General features: G+C 39.7%; 1 protein-coding gene across 3 annotated transcripts in view; it reads left to right on the top strand.

Moving 5' to 3' along the window:
• Positions 1–15,042, top strand: part of LOC131074663 (SMR domain-containing protein At5g58720) — a 306,623-nt gene that overhangs the window by 243,284 nt on the left and 48,297 nt on the right. For all 3 annotated transcript variants that reach the window (XM_058011330.1, XM_058011328.1, XM_058011329.2), the window contains exons 8-9: positions 11,547–11,623; positions 11,747–11,803. In XM_058011330.1, coding sequence (XP_057867313.1) covers positions 11,547–11,623; positions 11,747–11,803 — 134 coding nt within the window. The remainder of the gene's footprint in view (positions 1–11,546; positions 11,624–11,746; positions 11,804–15,042) is intronic.

The following is a 15,042-nucleotide window of genomic DNA, read 5'->3' as shown; positions in this document are numbered from 1 at the left end:
AGATTGGGCACTTGGTGATCAGAAAGTGGAAGGGTTACTTTCCCAGCATGTTTCAGTTTATGATTTCTAACCTTAACGGGTTATCTTTTTGTTGATGACTATTGTTGGCATTAAAAATAAAATTAAAAAATAACTGGGATATTATAGTGGTATCAGAGCTGGTTTTCCTACCAGCATGGGAGTTTCAGTGGGTTCAGAAGTCTCCATGAGTGACAGAGACGTCAGGTACTACAACAGAGAGCAAAAGAGACAGCAGTTTTAGATTCCAATAGTTCCCGAAGAGAACGCATTTTCAGAAGTATTGAGGAACAGAGGGAAGGATTTAAATTCTTCAGATTCACTGAATTCAATGGCAGATAAGACTACAGAACCGAACGAGGCACCTGATAAGAAGGTTGAGAGACAATTCAATGCCATGATGGACATGATGTCTCTACTGTTGGCCAAGCTTAACCAGAATGTTGTTGGCGTCCCTAACCAACCCAACAATGGATCGGAAGCCAACACTTCTAATGCTCTTGTAGGCAATGGAAACGGGAGTAACAAATGGAGGTTCAGCCCCAAGACCTTTACAACCTGTATTTCTACCAAGAGAAGTACAACAAGTTGAAACAAATATACCCACAGCTGATGAAATAAGAAACAACTACATGGAGTATGCTTCTCTTCCTGGTGAGATCCGAGATATCCTAACTCTGGATTAGTTTATGAATCAGAAAATGAAGAGAGGAAGGAGGAATGACTATAAGTCTGCTGCCCCAAGAGATTATCAACAAGCTCTTGGAAGAGTGACCTTAGCATACTTTGATGGAAGAGCTAAGAGCACCGCTAGAGCATGGGTACAGAAGTTGGACAATTACTTGTCCTTGAGGCCTATGCCGGAGGAGGATGCCATCATGTTTGCTTCCCTTCACTTAGATGGAGTGGGCTACGAATGGTGGTACCATGGGTTGGTCACCCTTGGTCATAACTTAATCGCCACCTATGTTGATTTCACCAAGAAGTTGATTGAGAGATTCAACACGAGGGATCCAGAGGTGAAGTTTAGAGAACTTGCACAACTCAAGCAACAAGGTTCGTTGGACACTTACGTGACTGAATTCCAAAACCTGTCAGTCATGGTAAGTAGCATCTCGGAGAAGCGGTTGGTTGTCCTTTTCACTGAAGGACTTGAGGAACCTTTGAAAGGTTGGGTCAAAGCTTTTGATCTGCCCAACCTGGTAGAAGCTATTAAAAAATCTCAAAGCATGGAGTTGGCTGCCCCAAGGAGTAAAATTTAGTCCAAGCCTTTTCCTTTCAGAAAGGATAAGAAGAAGTTCACGAATCAGACCAAGAGGTTCCCTCTGCGTATGGATGATGAGCTCCGTCAAGAGCTCCGGAGGAAGAATCTTTGTTACTCTTGCAGAGAACCTTGGGTCCCCGGGCATAAGTGTCTTGGAAAGGGGAATTTGCATCAGATGGAGTGCTATTTCGCAGATGGATCAGATTCTGAAATTTCAGAACAGCAAACTGAAGTTGAGGACATCGAGTATGAAGAGGCTCCTAAAGGGCCTGAATTTGGGTCAGAAGATAGGGGAGTGGTTACTCAACTTTCGAGCATTCACAAAAATGAGTCCTTTAGAGTTCGGGGTGTGATTGGAGAGCATTGTGTCATTGCTCTCATTGACACAGGTGCAACACACAACTTCATTGATGAGAGGATTGTTGCAAAAAGGGGATTAGTGGCAGAGGAAGTTGAAGGCTTCAAAGTCATGGTAGCAGATGGCTCCACTATATCCTGTAACCGAATGATTTCCAACATGTCTCTGAAGTTGGGAAATCATGAAATCAGAGATGATTTCTTTGTGGTGAGCATTGGTGGGATTGATGATGCAATCCTCAGAATTCAATGGCTGGGATCTCTTGGTGAGATCACACTAAACTCACAAACCATGGAGCTGAAATTCATATCAGAAGGAAAGAAGGTAGTATTGAGAGGAATGTCGCATGGTGGACTTAAAGTGGTATCCTTGAAAAGGATGGAAAGGCTGATCCGCCATAATCAGGTGGAGTGGGTAGCAGAGTGTTTGATAATGCCTTCAAATCCATTGGTAGACAAGGGCAACTATTCCTCAAACATTTAAGCAATGATCACGGATAGAAGTAAGATCATGGTCATGCCCTCAGATCCACAAAAAGAGAATAGGAGCTATCCTGAAGACATTCAAGCCTTGATAACCAAGAGAGGCAAGGTGTTTGAAAACCCACCTCCTAGCAGACCCCCTGAGAGGTGCCAAACACATTATTGAGCTTGAAGGAGTTAAGTCAGTTATGACTACTCCTTACGGATATCCTAAGAAGCAAAAGGATGAGATTGAGGAAGCAATTCAGGAATTGTTTGACATGGGTTACATATGGCCTAGCAAAAGCCCCTTTGCTTCAACTGTTGTTTTGGTGAGAAAGAAGGATGGGACCATGCGCATGTGTATGATACAGAGCCCTGAATCAGAAAACCATCAAGAATCGGTATCCTATTTCGAGAATTGATGAGCTCATTGACAAGCTACATGGGGTAGTGTTCTTCTCCAAGATTGACCTCAGGTCGAGGTATCATCAGATTAGAATGAGAGCATCAGATGTGGAGAAGACTGCTTTCGAATGCCACTTTGGGCATTTTGAGTTCCTAGTCATGCCCTTTGGCTTGACTAATGCACCCGCTACATTTCAATCATGCATGAACAAAATCTTCCAAGAACAACTAAGGAAGTTTGTTTTGATATTCTTTGATGACATACTCATATTCAGCAAATCTTGGAAAGAACATTTACAGCAGTTGGATGAAGTGTTAAGCATATTAGAATCCGAATCCCTGTTTGTTAAGGAGTCCAAATGTGAGTTTGGGATGGAAGAGTTGCTCTACCTTGGTCACATTATCAGTGCAGGTGGTGTGAAGGTGGATCCTGAAAAAATTAGAGCCATCTTTGATTGGCCTACTCTCGAGAACATAACACATTTGAGGGGATTTTTGGGATTGCGGGTTTTATCGGAGATTTGTGAAGGGATATTCTCAGTTGGCTGCCCCCCTCACAGATCTTACAAAGAAAGGACCTTTTGAATGGTCCAAAAAGGCACAGACAGTGTTTGAGCAGTTCAAAGGGATCATGAGTTCCTACCCTGTTTTAGCATTGCCTGATTTCACCAAGCCGTTTGAGCTACAGTGTGATGCATCTGGAGAAGGTGTTGGTGCAGTCCTCATGCAGGATAAGCATCCTATAGTCTTTGAGAGTAGGAAATTGAGAGGTCCTGAAAGACTGTATTCAATTTATGACAAGGAAATGCTTGCCATAATGCATGCCCTTGCAAAGTTCAGGTAGTATCTGGTGGGGAGTAAATTCATTGTTAAGACTGATCACAATAGTCTTAAACACTTAATGCATCAGAATTTGAATGAGAGACAACAGAAGTGGGTGAGTAAGCTGCAGGCTTACGATTTTGGTATTGAGTATGTTAAGGGTAAAAACAATGTTGTGGCAGATGCATTATCCAGAAGGCCCCATTTAAGCTCAATATGCGAGCTTACTGCTGATTGGAGAGAGTTGTTGCTTGCTGATTATGCCAAAAATCAGTTTGCAACCAGCCTTAGAGAAGGTACTTTTCATGATGAAAGGTACAAATTGGTTGAGAGATTGATACTGTACAAGGGAAGAATCTTCATAGTGGCTGAATCTAAGTTAAAAGAGAAGATTTTGAAGACTTTCCATGACATCCCCCTCGTTGGTCACCAAGGTTATTTAAAAACATACAGGTAGATCCGGGAGAGATTTTCTTGGAAGGGACTTAAAAATGATGTTTTGAAGTACATTAAGGAGTGTCATACATGTCAGAGGAGCAAATATGAGCACACTCTACCAGCGGGTTTGTTACAACCTTGCCTATTCCCGATCAAAAATGGGAAAGTACTTCCATGGATTTCATCATTGGGTTGCCTCGAGCTCAAGGGAAGGATAGTATCTATGTAGTGGTGGACAGAGTTACAAAGTTTGCTCATTTCTTTGCCATCACTAGTTCTTTTACAACAGCTCAAGTTGCTGAAGTGTTCTTCCGGGAGGTGTTCAGATTACATGGGTTACCGAAGAACATTGTGAGTAATAGGAACAAGAAGTTCCTAAGTTCTTTCTGGCAGGAGATTTTCAGATTGTGTGGTACTGTGCTCACTCCAAGCACCAGTTATCACCCCCAAACTGATGGGCAGACCGAGATAGTGAATAAGTGGTTCGAAGGTTATCTTAGAAACTACGTCTCGGAGCAGCAGAATACATGGGTGAGATGGCTTCACCTAGGAGAGTATTGTTACAATTCCTCCTATCACATGTCCATCCGGATGTCACCATTCATGGCACTATATGGTTATGAAGCTCCTAGCTTCATGGACTTGGTATTTGGTGATAGCAGAACCCCTCAGGTAAGGGATATGATGCAACAAAGCCAAGATATTCTAAGGATTCTAAGGGACAATCTCCAGCATGCACAAAATCAGCAAATGTTATATGCTAATCAGCAGCGAATTGAGCACACCTTTGAGGTGGGTGACATGGTTTATTTGAGGCTCCAACCCTACAGATAGTCTACTCTCAAGAAGAGTGGGGTTGAGAAATTGAAGCCACGGTTCTATGGGTCTTTCAGAGTCAGCAGAAAGATTGGAGAAGTGGTGTATGAGTTGGAATTACCAGCAAGCAACAGGATCCATAATGTATTTCATGTGTCTCGCCTTAAGAAGGCTCTGGGACATAATGTTGTTGCTTCAGTTGAGTTACCTTCGCTTGATGAGGAGGGAGAGTTGGTTTTGGTTCTTGAAGCTATCCTTGATTTCCAGGAACGATCTTTGATGAGAAGAGTGATCATGAAATACTTGATCAAATGGAAAAATCTACCAGCAGAGCATGCTATGTGGGAAAATGAGGAGATTTTACTGCATCCAGCCTTATAGTTGCTTGAGGACAAGAAATTTTGGGGAGGGCGGACTTTAATGTCCCCTTCTCGTTGATGACCTTCTAGTGGTCCATTAGCCTATTCCTGAGACCCGTAGGCTAGGTGGAATGAAGAATGAGGGTCCAGCATTAATGAGGCGAGGACTTACTATTTTTAGTAAGTCAAGGAATGGCTATTTTGGTGATACTGTCCTACTGAGCTCTCCATGCTCTGTCATTGGGCGCGAAGATCATGCTTTTCAGAGCATTAGTTCATGACTTACTTTTTTTAGTAAGTGGCAGTATGGCATAATTCTATTTCTGGCAATGGACAGGGTCCTGATCCTGCAACAGTTCAGTGGTCTTCTTGGCTTAGTTTCATCCTGGTTTTGACAGTAATCAGTACGGGACTCATATGTGACACAATTAAATATTATTTCCTTAGCCTAAGGTTTAATATTTAATTAATCTGATTAATTGCTACTGATTTATTGAATTTGGGATTAATACTTATTATTTCCTAAATGCTTGGTGAAATTTATGTCTCAGAAGGGGACGTCAAAATTATTAAGAGAGATTATTTTATTTTTCATCTCTAATGTTTGCCAAGTGAAAATCGTGGTCCATGCTTTTGGCGTGAGGGTTGACTTGTACGATGGCGCCACTCTTGGGGTCCACGTGAGTTGGAATGAAATGCAAATGCAAATGAACAGAGTTGAGTTTGAAGCAATTTGCATTTAAATTTGATGGTGTGAAAGTTATAAATAAGAGCCTTGGGCTCCCATTCTGGGCATCTTGAAAATTTGTAATGTTATGTTGCCGGTTTGGCGACAGAACTTTGAGGCTTCGGAGTGCGTCTCCCTAGTGCTTCGCAGTTTCGTACTTGAAACATAGTACCTAGCTGTGTGTTGTTATCTACTACATTCTTAGAGCATGTCATAGTCATTTTTTGGTGTTGGAACGATTTTGGGGACTTGGTGGTTTGCTTGTGGCTGAAGTGCATTTTCGATCAGCCTTGGGCTCCCATTCTGGGCATCTTGAAAATTTGTAATGTTATGTTGCCAGTTTGGCGACAGAACTTTGAGGCTTCGGAGTGCGTCTCCCTAGTGCTTCCCGGCTTCGTACTTGAAACATAGTACCTAGCTGTGTGTTGTTATCTACTACATTCTTAGAGCATGTCATAGTCTTTTTTTGGTGTTGGAACGATTTTGGGGACTTGCTGGTTTGCTTGTGGCTGAAGTGCATTTTAGGTCACACCTCTCTGCTGAAGCGACTGATCGTTATGGGTATTGGCTCTTTCATCCTTCCCAGTAATGGCGATATACTTTGTAAGTTTGTGGCATTTTTAGTTAACTTTTGAATTTCCTAGACAATCGAAATTCTAAGCTAGGTGTGGTTTTTTGTTTTGCATTTGGATGCGTGCAAAAGCAATAAGGGGGTTATGGTATCATGGCTTTGGTTGGTTGTCATTGCAGTTAGTCTAGTGTGGGTTTGGGACTGGTTTTGGGTGATTTGGATGTGTATTGAGAGAGTTGTGAGCTTGTTAGAGTTTTCTTAGGCTACTGGTTTTGCAATTCCAGCCTGCAGTTTGATATTAGCAGAAAATTCATGTTCTTATTGGGATTATCAGCTTTACTCTCTTCTCATATCTTCTATTTTTGTAAGGTTTAGTAGTAGTACTACTAACCAATTCTATTTTGTAATTCTCATCCCGCTAAAAAGTCGAAGGGGCTGGCTTGCCGCCTATTATCAAGCAAATTGTAATTTCAGTCCTCCCACTACATAAGTGGTCGAGTGTTATCTAAGTGTAATGGTCCTCCCGATGCATAAGCGGTCAAGTTGAGATTGTTATGTAATTGCAGTCCTCCCGCTGAAATAGCGTGGTTGAGTGATTCGTATTTTTGTATCTCGCTTGGCTGGTTCACCGCCAAGTTTTCTTGCTTTCCCGTTGGATAAGCGGAAGGGGCTGGCTTGCCGCCCAAGCATTGCTTTGTTTTCAGTTAATTAAGCTAATGATCCCCTCAACACCGTATGCTCTCACCTTCCCACATTGGGCACTTGGTGATCAGGAAGTGGAAGGGTTACTTTCCCAGCATGTTTCAGTTTATGATTTCTAACCTTAACGGGTTATCTTCTTGTTGATGACTATTGTTGGCCTTAAAAATAAAATAAAAATAACTGGGATATTACACACTATCATCAAGGGCACCTCTTGAGTAGCTGGCCCGCTAAGACTTTTATCAATCACAACTTCATTCATATTAAAAGAGTAATCAGCAACTAAGTTTTTAGAATTTGACAAACTTTGTCCATCATCCAATATAGAAAGTGAAGGTCATGAATATGTAGGAGATGCTTCTTAGCTTGTTGGGCTATCAATTTGGCTTGTCGTGCTCTTGCCAACCAATCTTCGTTCAACCTCTAGCACTGCTCTATATTAGTTTTTTCCAAAATACCTGAATTTCGTTCTACTACAAGATGCACCATTATTGGCTTCCAACTAGTAAGTTGTCATTCCCTTAGGCTTACCATCCGATGAAGCTCTCGACAACATTTCCTTCCCACCAAGAACTCCAACTGCATCTTGTGATAATCAAATGTGTACCTGCCAATGGATTGAAGCCACTGCATGCCTAGAACCACATCATATTGTTCTAACTTGAGCACATAAAAGTCATCAGTCAGAAGATAGGCCTCCAACTGAAGGCTGAGTTGTGGAACTCTTGTAGTGCAACTCAAGGTTCCACCACTAGCAGCTATCACCCTAAAACTCGGAAATTTCTCCACTGACTGTTACTAAGGATGTTGTAGATAGCACCAATATCTAAAGAGATCCCTTTAATCGGAAGGGATAGTACCAAGGTACTCCGGATAATGAAGCAATCATAACGTTAGCGTTAGCTAATGCATCCTTGTCACCACCACCCTTAGAACCTGTATCCTTTACTTGCACATCCTCGCCATCAGAGAAGACCTCAATGAGGTGTGCCTTGCCTTTCCCAAGGGATCTATGACCTGGCTCCCATGGCGCCTTGCATGAGAAACATAATTTCTTGCTCAATTCGTTCCGTGATTCCTGATCCATCTTAGGAGGAAGTGGTGCACTTGGTAGTTGTGTAGAAGAACTTTGAGAAGGTTTGGAGCCTTCGGAAAATTTCATGTTCTGCTGAAATGTAGAAGGTGGAGAAGACGTCTCAAGATCCAATGTAAGCTATATGGCCTCTTGTAAAGTCTTAGGCTTTAAAGCCTTTACCAAACCTCAGAGTCTCTCATGTAGACCCTCAATGAAAAGCATCACTACCTGTCTATCGAGCATCTCTGGAACCATGTCTACTGTGCGCTGGAACTCATTAATGTAAGACTCTACATGTCCTGTCTGCTTCAAAAGTGCTAAATCCCTGTAATAAAGTTCCACATCCTTGCGGTCAAACCGGGGTATCAACCACTCCGTAAACTCAGTATATGAGTGTATAAGTGCATGGTTCTATGTCTCAAGTTTGTGATGCCACCAATCGTAAGCAACACCCTCGAGATGCAAGACAACAAACTAAATAGCTTCCCCTTCTAGCATACGCTTGAGCGATAAGTAGATATCTAACTTATGCACCCAAGCACGTGCACTCATCTTACCAGTACCATCAAATGTAGACATGGTGATCTTACTGGTAGCCCTATTCAACTCAGTATTCTGTTGTTGTTGTCTAGGTGCTCTATCATTATGGAATTTCATATTCTCCCCACGCTATATACAATACTGGTGCAAAGGAAAAGCATCTCTGACATGCGCTGGGAGACGTGCCCATTCCTCACTGGATGCCATAATTGTGTCCTAAAATGCAATACCATCCTGTGGGTCAGCCAATGGCGGTTCATCTCTAGGAGTGAACCAAGGAAGCATAGGTCTATCAGCTATCCTGGATTGATCTCTGTCATGTCTGGGTGAAATAGATGCACTACCCAGAGATGGAGGAGTCCTGCTGCTGGCACGACTCGTTGCCACTGATACTGACTTGATGTGCCTTCCACGCCTATCCCTATGGCATCCCAAATCCATTCTATCCAATGTGCCCTATACCCTGTCAAGTGCCTGTACTATTCTCGGCTATGCATCAGCCAAGTTCCTCATAATCTCATCAGGATCAAGTTGTTCCTGTCTTCCCCCATTCCTGTTATCATAGAATCACTCCGATGACCCCCAGGCTGGCAGGATCATCACTCTGATACCACTGAAATTTTCCAACTGTAATCTTGCAAAAACTGATATGTTTTCTGAATTTGATTTCTTTGGCCAACGGTTGGAATTTTGGATTTTAATGCGGTTTTTTGAGGTTTTATACTTCTTAGGGTTTTTTTTTGCTTGAAGTTTTGATAACAAAGAATGGAAGATAAATGCAATGCATTAAAGAATAACTACGGGAAATGAAATTCAGAGAGTTCTGATTTATTAACAGCAAATTATCAAACAATTGAAATCACTTCTAAATGCATCCAGAGCCGAAGTAAGCCTACCAGGTGTCCAATGCTTGTTTGGATGAGCTTCCTTATTGACTGAAATTGATAGAATGTTGACAGGAGCACCTCCTCTATACACTACAGCTCCAATAGGATTTATTATACTAATAAAGAAATATGAAAACAAATCTGAGGTGATAAATTGCACTACAATGTGATTTCTTGTGCCTTGCTAGGCTAAAACCCTTGAATTCAAGGTGCTTTCCCCACTAAAATGTTGGTACTGCTCTCACAAGTGACTGAAAGGCCGAAGAACCTGGTGGAATGTTGTCACTAACCCTCAACAATGAATTCTTAGCCAAAATTCTGATTCAAAACCCTTGCAATTATTTTCTGTGTCCCCAGGCATGAAATAGTGGTATGGCCTGCCCTGGAAGGTACAATCTGCAAGTTTGATAGTTATATCTGCTGGCAAATGCTTGCTAACTGCCCAGATCTATTAAGACAGACCTGTCAAGGCTGTAAATGGTGGATTTTTGCTGAGTATGGCCCTTAATGACCAAATGCTGACCAATTAGTGCTACCATGGGGATGCTGGGAGTGTGGAGTTTCGTCCACACAATCAGAATCTGGTGGGATTTCATCCTCCTATGGCTGCCAAAGCTGGTACGTGCTGTTGCAGACCTCACAAATCAGAGAAAATAAAAAATAATGAATTCAGGATGCTCCAAAAATGAGCCGCCTCCTCTTTATGCCTCCAAACCCTCATTGAACCTCAATATGGCATCTTTTAAAGATTCCAAAGAATCTTATTCCCTCCAAAATGGCGTCTAAACTTGAGGGTGGGCTCATCATGGTAAAAGCCACCACATTTTAAAATAAACTTGGCCCAGGAAATCGAGCCATGGGGTGCAATTTATGTTTTAACTTTATAAAGTTACTTTTTAATAAAATTTCTATTTATAGAGTAAAGTAACTTATAAGCTTTTAATGTAAAGTTTTCTTGATTTTTCTTTCACCCAATGGCAAAATTAATTAAATATGAGGCCTCCTGTAACTGGATAACATCCGAGAAAGATGGGGACATTACACTGTTAATGGTTTCCAGATGATTGACAGAAATCAACATGAATAAGATCAAGCACTCCTTTGGTACACAATGCAATTCAGGTTGGAAATTGCTGTCTCTTTTGCTTTCCAACCTGTACATGTATATTAATTTTCTTAAAAGGAAGGCACCTTATCAACCATATCGATTGGACTGCGTGCAAAATGATACTAAAGGTTCAAACTTCAAATGGCTATTACTAGTAATGCTGGGATTGTCCTCCACTATATGATCAGGCAAATTCACCATAGCTGATCAATATGTTTCAATAGACTTTTTTGTGCAACATCGAGGGCAAACATCATTCTTTGGTTAACATCAGAAACCAAGATTTTGTTACTACTGCAATTGAAATTGATATTCAGATTTTGGGCGAGTAGGCTAATAGATATAAAATTTTAATTAATCTTAGCAACATGCATAACATAACTCATGACTGAAAATATCATTGAGAAAAATTTAAAACATTGTTTTATTTTTTCCATGTTCTCAGATCCTTTTTTCAAATAGCTTATTTTGGTACTTACGAATGATTACAATTAAATCTCGGGCAATTGAATGTTTAAACAGAACTGATCTTTCAAGAGAGAATGAATTTATATTGTATTGTCATTATCTTGAAGAACCATTAATTTTGCTTTTCTAATAAGCTCTGACCAATGTCTTCATTAGCTTTGGAGATCTCCATTTCTTGTGTGGTGTTTGATTGTCATACCCTGACATGAACCTTCACTTGGTGGCCCCTTTGTAATGATTCTGTTGATATTGAGTGCAATATTGGGGCCTGCTACAGAACATGGGATCTCTATAGCAGAGAAACTTTTAAAGATACTGTTCTCCAGCGTGTTGATTCTGTTTGCATGAATCCTTAACTAGTGATATTGTGCACTTCAAAGTAGCATCACGCTATCCGATAAACATCTCTAAGTTTCTTAATTGATGTAGGGAACCAATAACAAACATTGATATGGTGGTGTTATTTGTTTTGCAAAAGCATTACAATGTAAAGAAGGCTATAAAAATTCTTCTTTGGATTTCAGGTGAAGAAGATGAGTATGAGCTTCTTCATAAGGCTGCAAGTCAACATTGGGGAACAATGAGGTCTTATTTTCAAGAGGTTAGCAGATCATTTGCAATAAACATGCATGACAAAATGTTAACAATTTTTTATTTCTGCTTGCTTCAATCCTGATGTTTTTCATTATTAATTAGATTTAGAGATATATTTTCACAATTACAGGCAGCAGCAGCATACTCAAAGGGGGAACGTGCTCGTGCAGGATATCTTTCAGCAGAGGTATATAGTTTGCCAGTAGTTGTTTTATGCACAAAGTATGGGAAATGTTTTTGAAAGCTTGAACTTCAGAAAAATCTGTTACATTTTTCCAGTAGTTTCTTGTAATAATCATCGCTGGCGATTTAGTTTCTCATAATAATGTATAAAACTTCAAAAAAGTATAGGTCGATCAATACATTTGAAGATTTTCATGCTTAACATATGTTTATAGACAACACCAAGAATGAATAAAGTGAGAATATACAGGATTTCACCATTTTCTACTTCTCAGATTTGTACATGATTATTCTTCAGTAATGTGGAGGAAATGTATGAAATCATTTTTCTCTTTACTGGAGAGTGCAGGTGATTAGCATGTGTAAAGTAATTTCTGTTGTATTTACTAGACATAAGGTATTAATGTTTGTAATGACTTACCAAGTTACGAACCTGGTTTGGATTCACTGGTTTGGTTCATGGATCTGGTAAAAAAATAAACTGGGGTTGGGTTTATTCATACAAAAGCATATAGAAATTATAAATATATACATATCTGCAGCCTAAAATAGCCTTATTCACCTATCCTTTGACACATCTAATAGAAGCCCCAAACTTTGCTCCTAAATTGGAATATCCTCTCTTTTGTCAGCTACACCAAAAGCACCTCCAAGCTATCATGCACATCCTCATCCTATATTGTTGCAGCCAATTTGTAATGTCCCCTTCTTAGTTCTAGACTGATGGATGGAGTCTTAGCCTATTTTGGAAACCCATAGGCTAACCAGGGACTAAATTAGGGTTTCTGTCTTCAGGAAGGTTTTCAGAGAGGTGTTTGTAGGAGTTTTACAATTTCCTCTCTAGATTATTTATGGGTTTTTTGTGAGCTTGAGGATGGTATAACATGCATTCCAATCAGAGAAGATTTCTGAATTTACTATTTTTAGTAAATTGCGACAAGTTGACGGTTGTTTGCTTTATAGGGTTTTTCTGGGTTTTTTGAGAGCTCCAGCATGGTTTGACATGCAAACTCTTCGGAGATGATTTCCGGACTTACTATTTTTGGTAAGTTATGACTGCTGCTCAGAATGTGATGAAAACGACTTTTGACACTTACTATTTTTAGCAATATGCTATTTATAGTAAGTATTATTTTTAGTAGTGCTATTTTTGGCAAGTGTTCTGTAGCTCAACTCAGTGGCTATGTCTTGCAGTGTTATTTTTGGCAGGATCCTGTGTTCAAACTCAGATGACTATTTTCTGCAATGCAGTTCAGTACCTTGGCCTCAGCTCATTTTGGTAGTATTTAGTTTTTGGAAGAAAAAGTATTTTTTAATACTTTATTATTCCCCATGGCCTAGGCATAATTTGTGTTGTGACTTCAAGGGGTTGCCATGGTGTTATTAATTAAATTATATCTTAAGGCAAGTTGGACGATTTTCTAAGTAAGATTGCCTAAGTTGTATTATTATTTATGAGTCATTGTTGAGCGCTCACTTTATACATTATTGGCAATTTTAGTAAGGTGACTCTGCTATGATCTTGGACGACTTAGAGAAGGGAATGATTATTTTTTATCCTGTCTATTTGGCGAAATATTCCACATTCATATTGAGATGCCAAAGTGCAATTTCATCAATATTATTTTATGAGCATTATATTTATCAAAGTGGCGATTAAGGGTGGATGTGACTTGGGTGATTTGGCGAGGTATTGAAATGAAGTGAAATGAAATGTAAATTAAAGGAAATTTGAATGCCATTGTTTAATCCCATATTGGAGGGAGAAGAAGTTTGATTTGGGGAGAAGGTTATAAATAAGTGCCTTGGCCTTTATTTGGGGGCATCCATGAAGAAATTATAACGAAGTGTTGCCGAAATTTGGAATGAAGCTTCAGGGAATGCATACCTCATAGCTACCGCTTGATTTCTTGCTTGCAATACAACAACTAGTCGAGCTTGTGACCTCTCTTCATTTAGAGGAGTGGATTGAAGAACAATGTTGCAAATTTATGCATCAATTTCAGATGTTTGGAGTGTTTTTGAGTGTTCAGGTTGTTGGTCGCAAAGTGTGTTGAAGTAGATTATTGATCGCTGGTCTTAGTGTGTTAGTCTCCTCGTTCTGGGTATTTCATCTATCTATCTGTTTGGTTTAGCCAATTCATTTTGTGAGTTTATAGAGCTTAAAATGGTGTCTTGGATTTTATTTTAGCAAATCGCCCCTTATTTGGCCGTGCCATGTGGCTGAGTGCTTTTGGATGCATGCATAATGTATTTGGGTCAGTTTGTTGTAGTTTGTTGTTCTAGGCTTGATCGCCTATCTCCTAGGAGTCATATGCTTTTTGTAGTATCCCACCCCTGATAGGATATTTACCTTTATAATTTTTGCTTGTCTTTGATTTGGGTTTTATGTTTTTTGATATATTTGCAATGTTCGATACAGAAATATAATGCAGCAAAATAGAAGATATTGCAATAATTATTTCAACTAAAAAAACTATACATTACATAGGGAATATACAGCTGAAAATTCCAAATTTTTGCATCAGCTTAGATACTCAATATTTTCACAAAATATCAACAACCTAGTTCATAAAATATCCTTTATTATCTAAAGCAATTATTGGAGTTGAGGAAAAATCAACTCTACAACTCCCAAAGATCACTTGCATGCAAACCTATCAGAGAAGGAGAGAAGCAAAAAAGCTATGGAGGCCAGAATTCAGAGATCCAGAAAAGAGGAGTCATATTGATTGTGCAACAAGAATGCAATTCAATAATTACAGTTGTTATGAAAATACAAAGAGAGAATCCTTATAAAAGGATATTCGAAACCCTAAAGGTGAAAACCCTAAAGAATTATAAGATTCCTAAGTTTAGCTTAAGCATAGAGTATAATAGACAAATAATTAAATAAATAACTATTAGCTAATAAAAGATAACTCTAACACCCCCCCTTAAGATGAACTTAGCGAGTAGCTAAAAAACAACTAAGGACTAAAAAAGCATGTAAAAAATGCAGGAAAGCAACAATGGGTCCCGACAACTAGGCCTGATGAGGTACCCAAGTACAATAAAATCTTTGTAAAGTGGAAACAAAGGAGAAAACCCTGTGGGAACAAAACTACTCTCCAAGAAGAGATGAAAGCTCAAGTGAAGGACTAAGAAGCCTCCAAGCAAAAGTGTTCCAGAAGATAGGAACAAAAAGAAGAGAACGAAGAACACCACTGAAGCATGAAATATCTGCAAACACTGTCAAAGAGT

Source organism: Cryptomeria japonica, chromosome 4 (assembly GCF_030272615.1).
Source record: "Cryptomeria japonica chromosome 4, Sugi_1.0, whole genome shotgun sequence".
Taxonomy (NCBI): Eukaryota; Viridiplantae; Streptophyta; class Pinopsida; order Cupressales; family Cupressaceae; genus Cryptomeria; species Cryptomeria japonica.
Note: the sequence above shows the minus strand (reverse complement) of the source record. Positions and strands in the feature narration are given on the sequence as shown.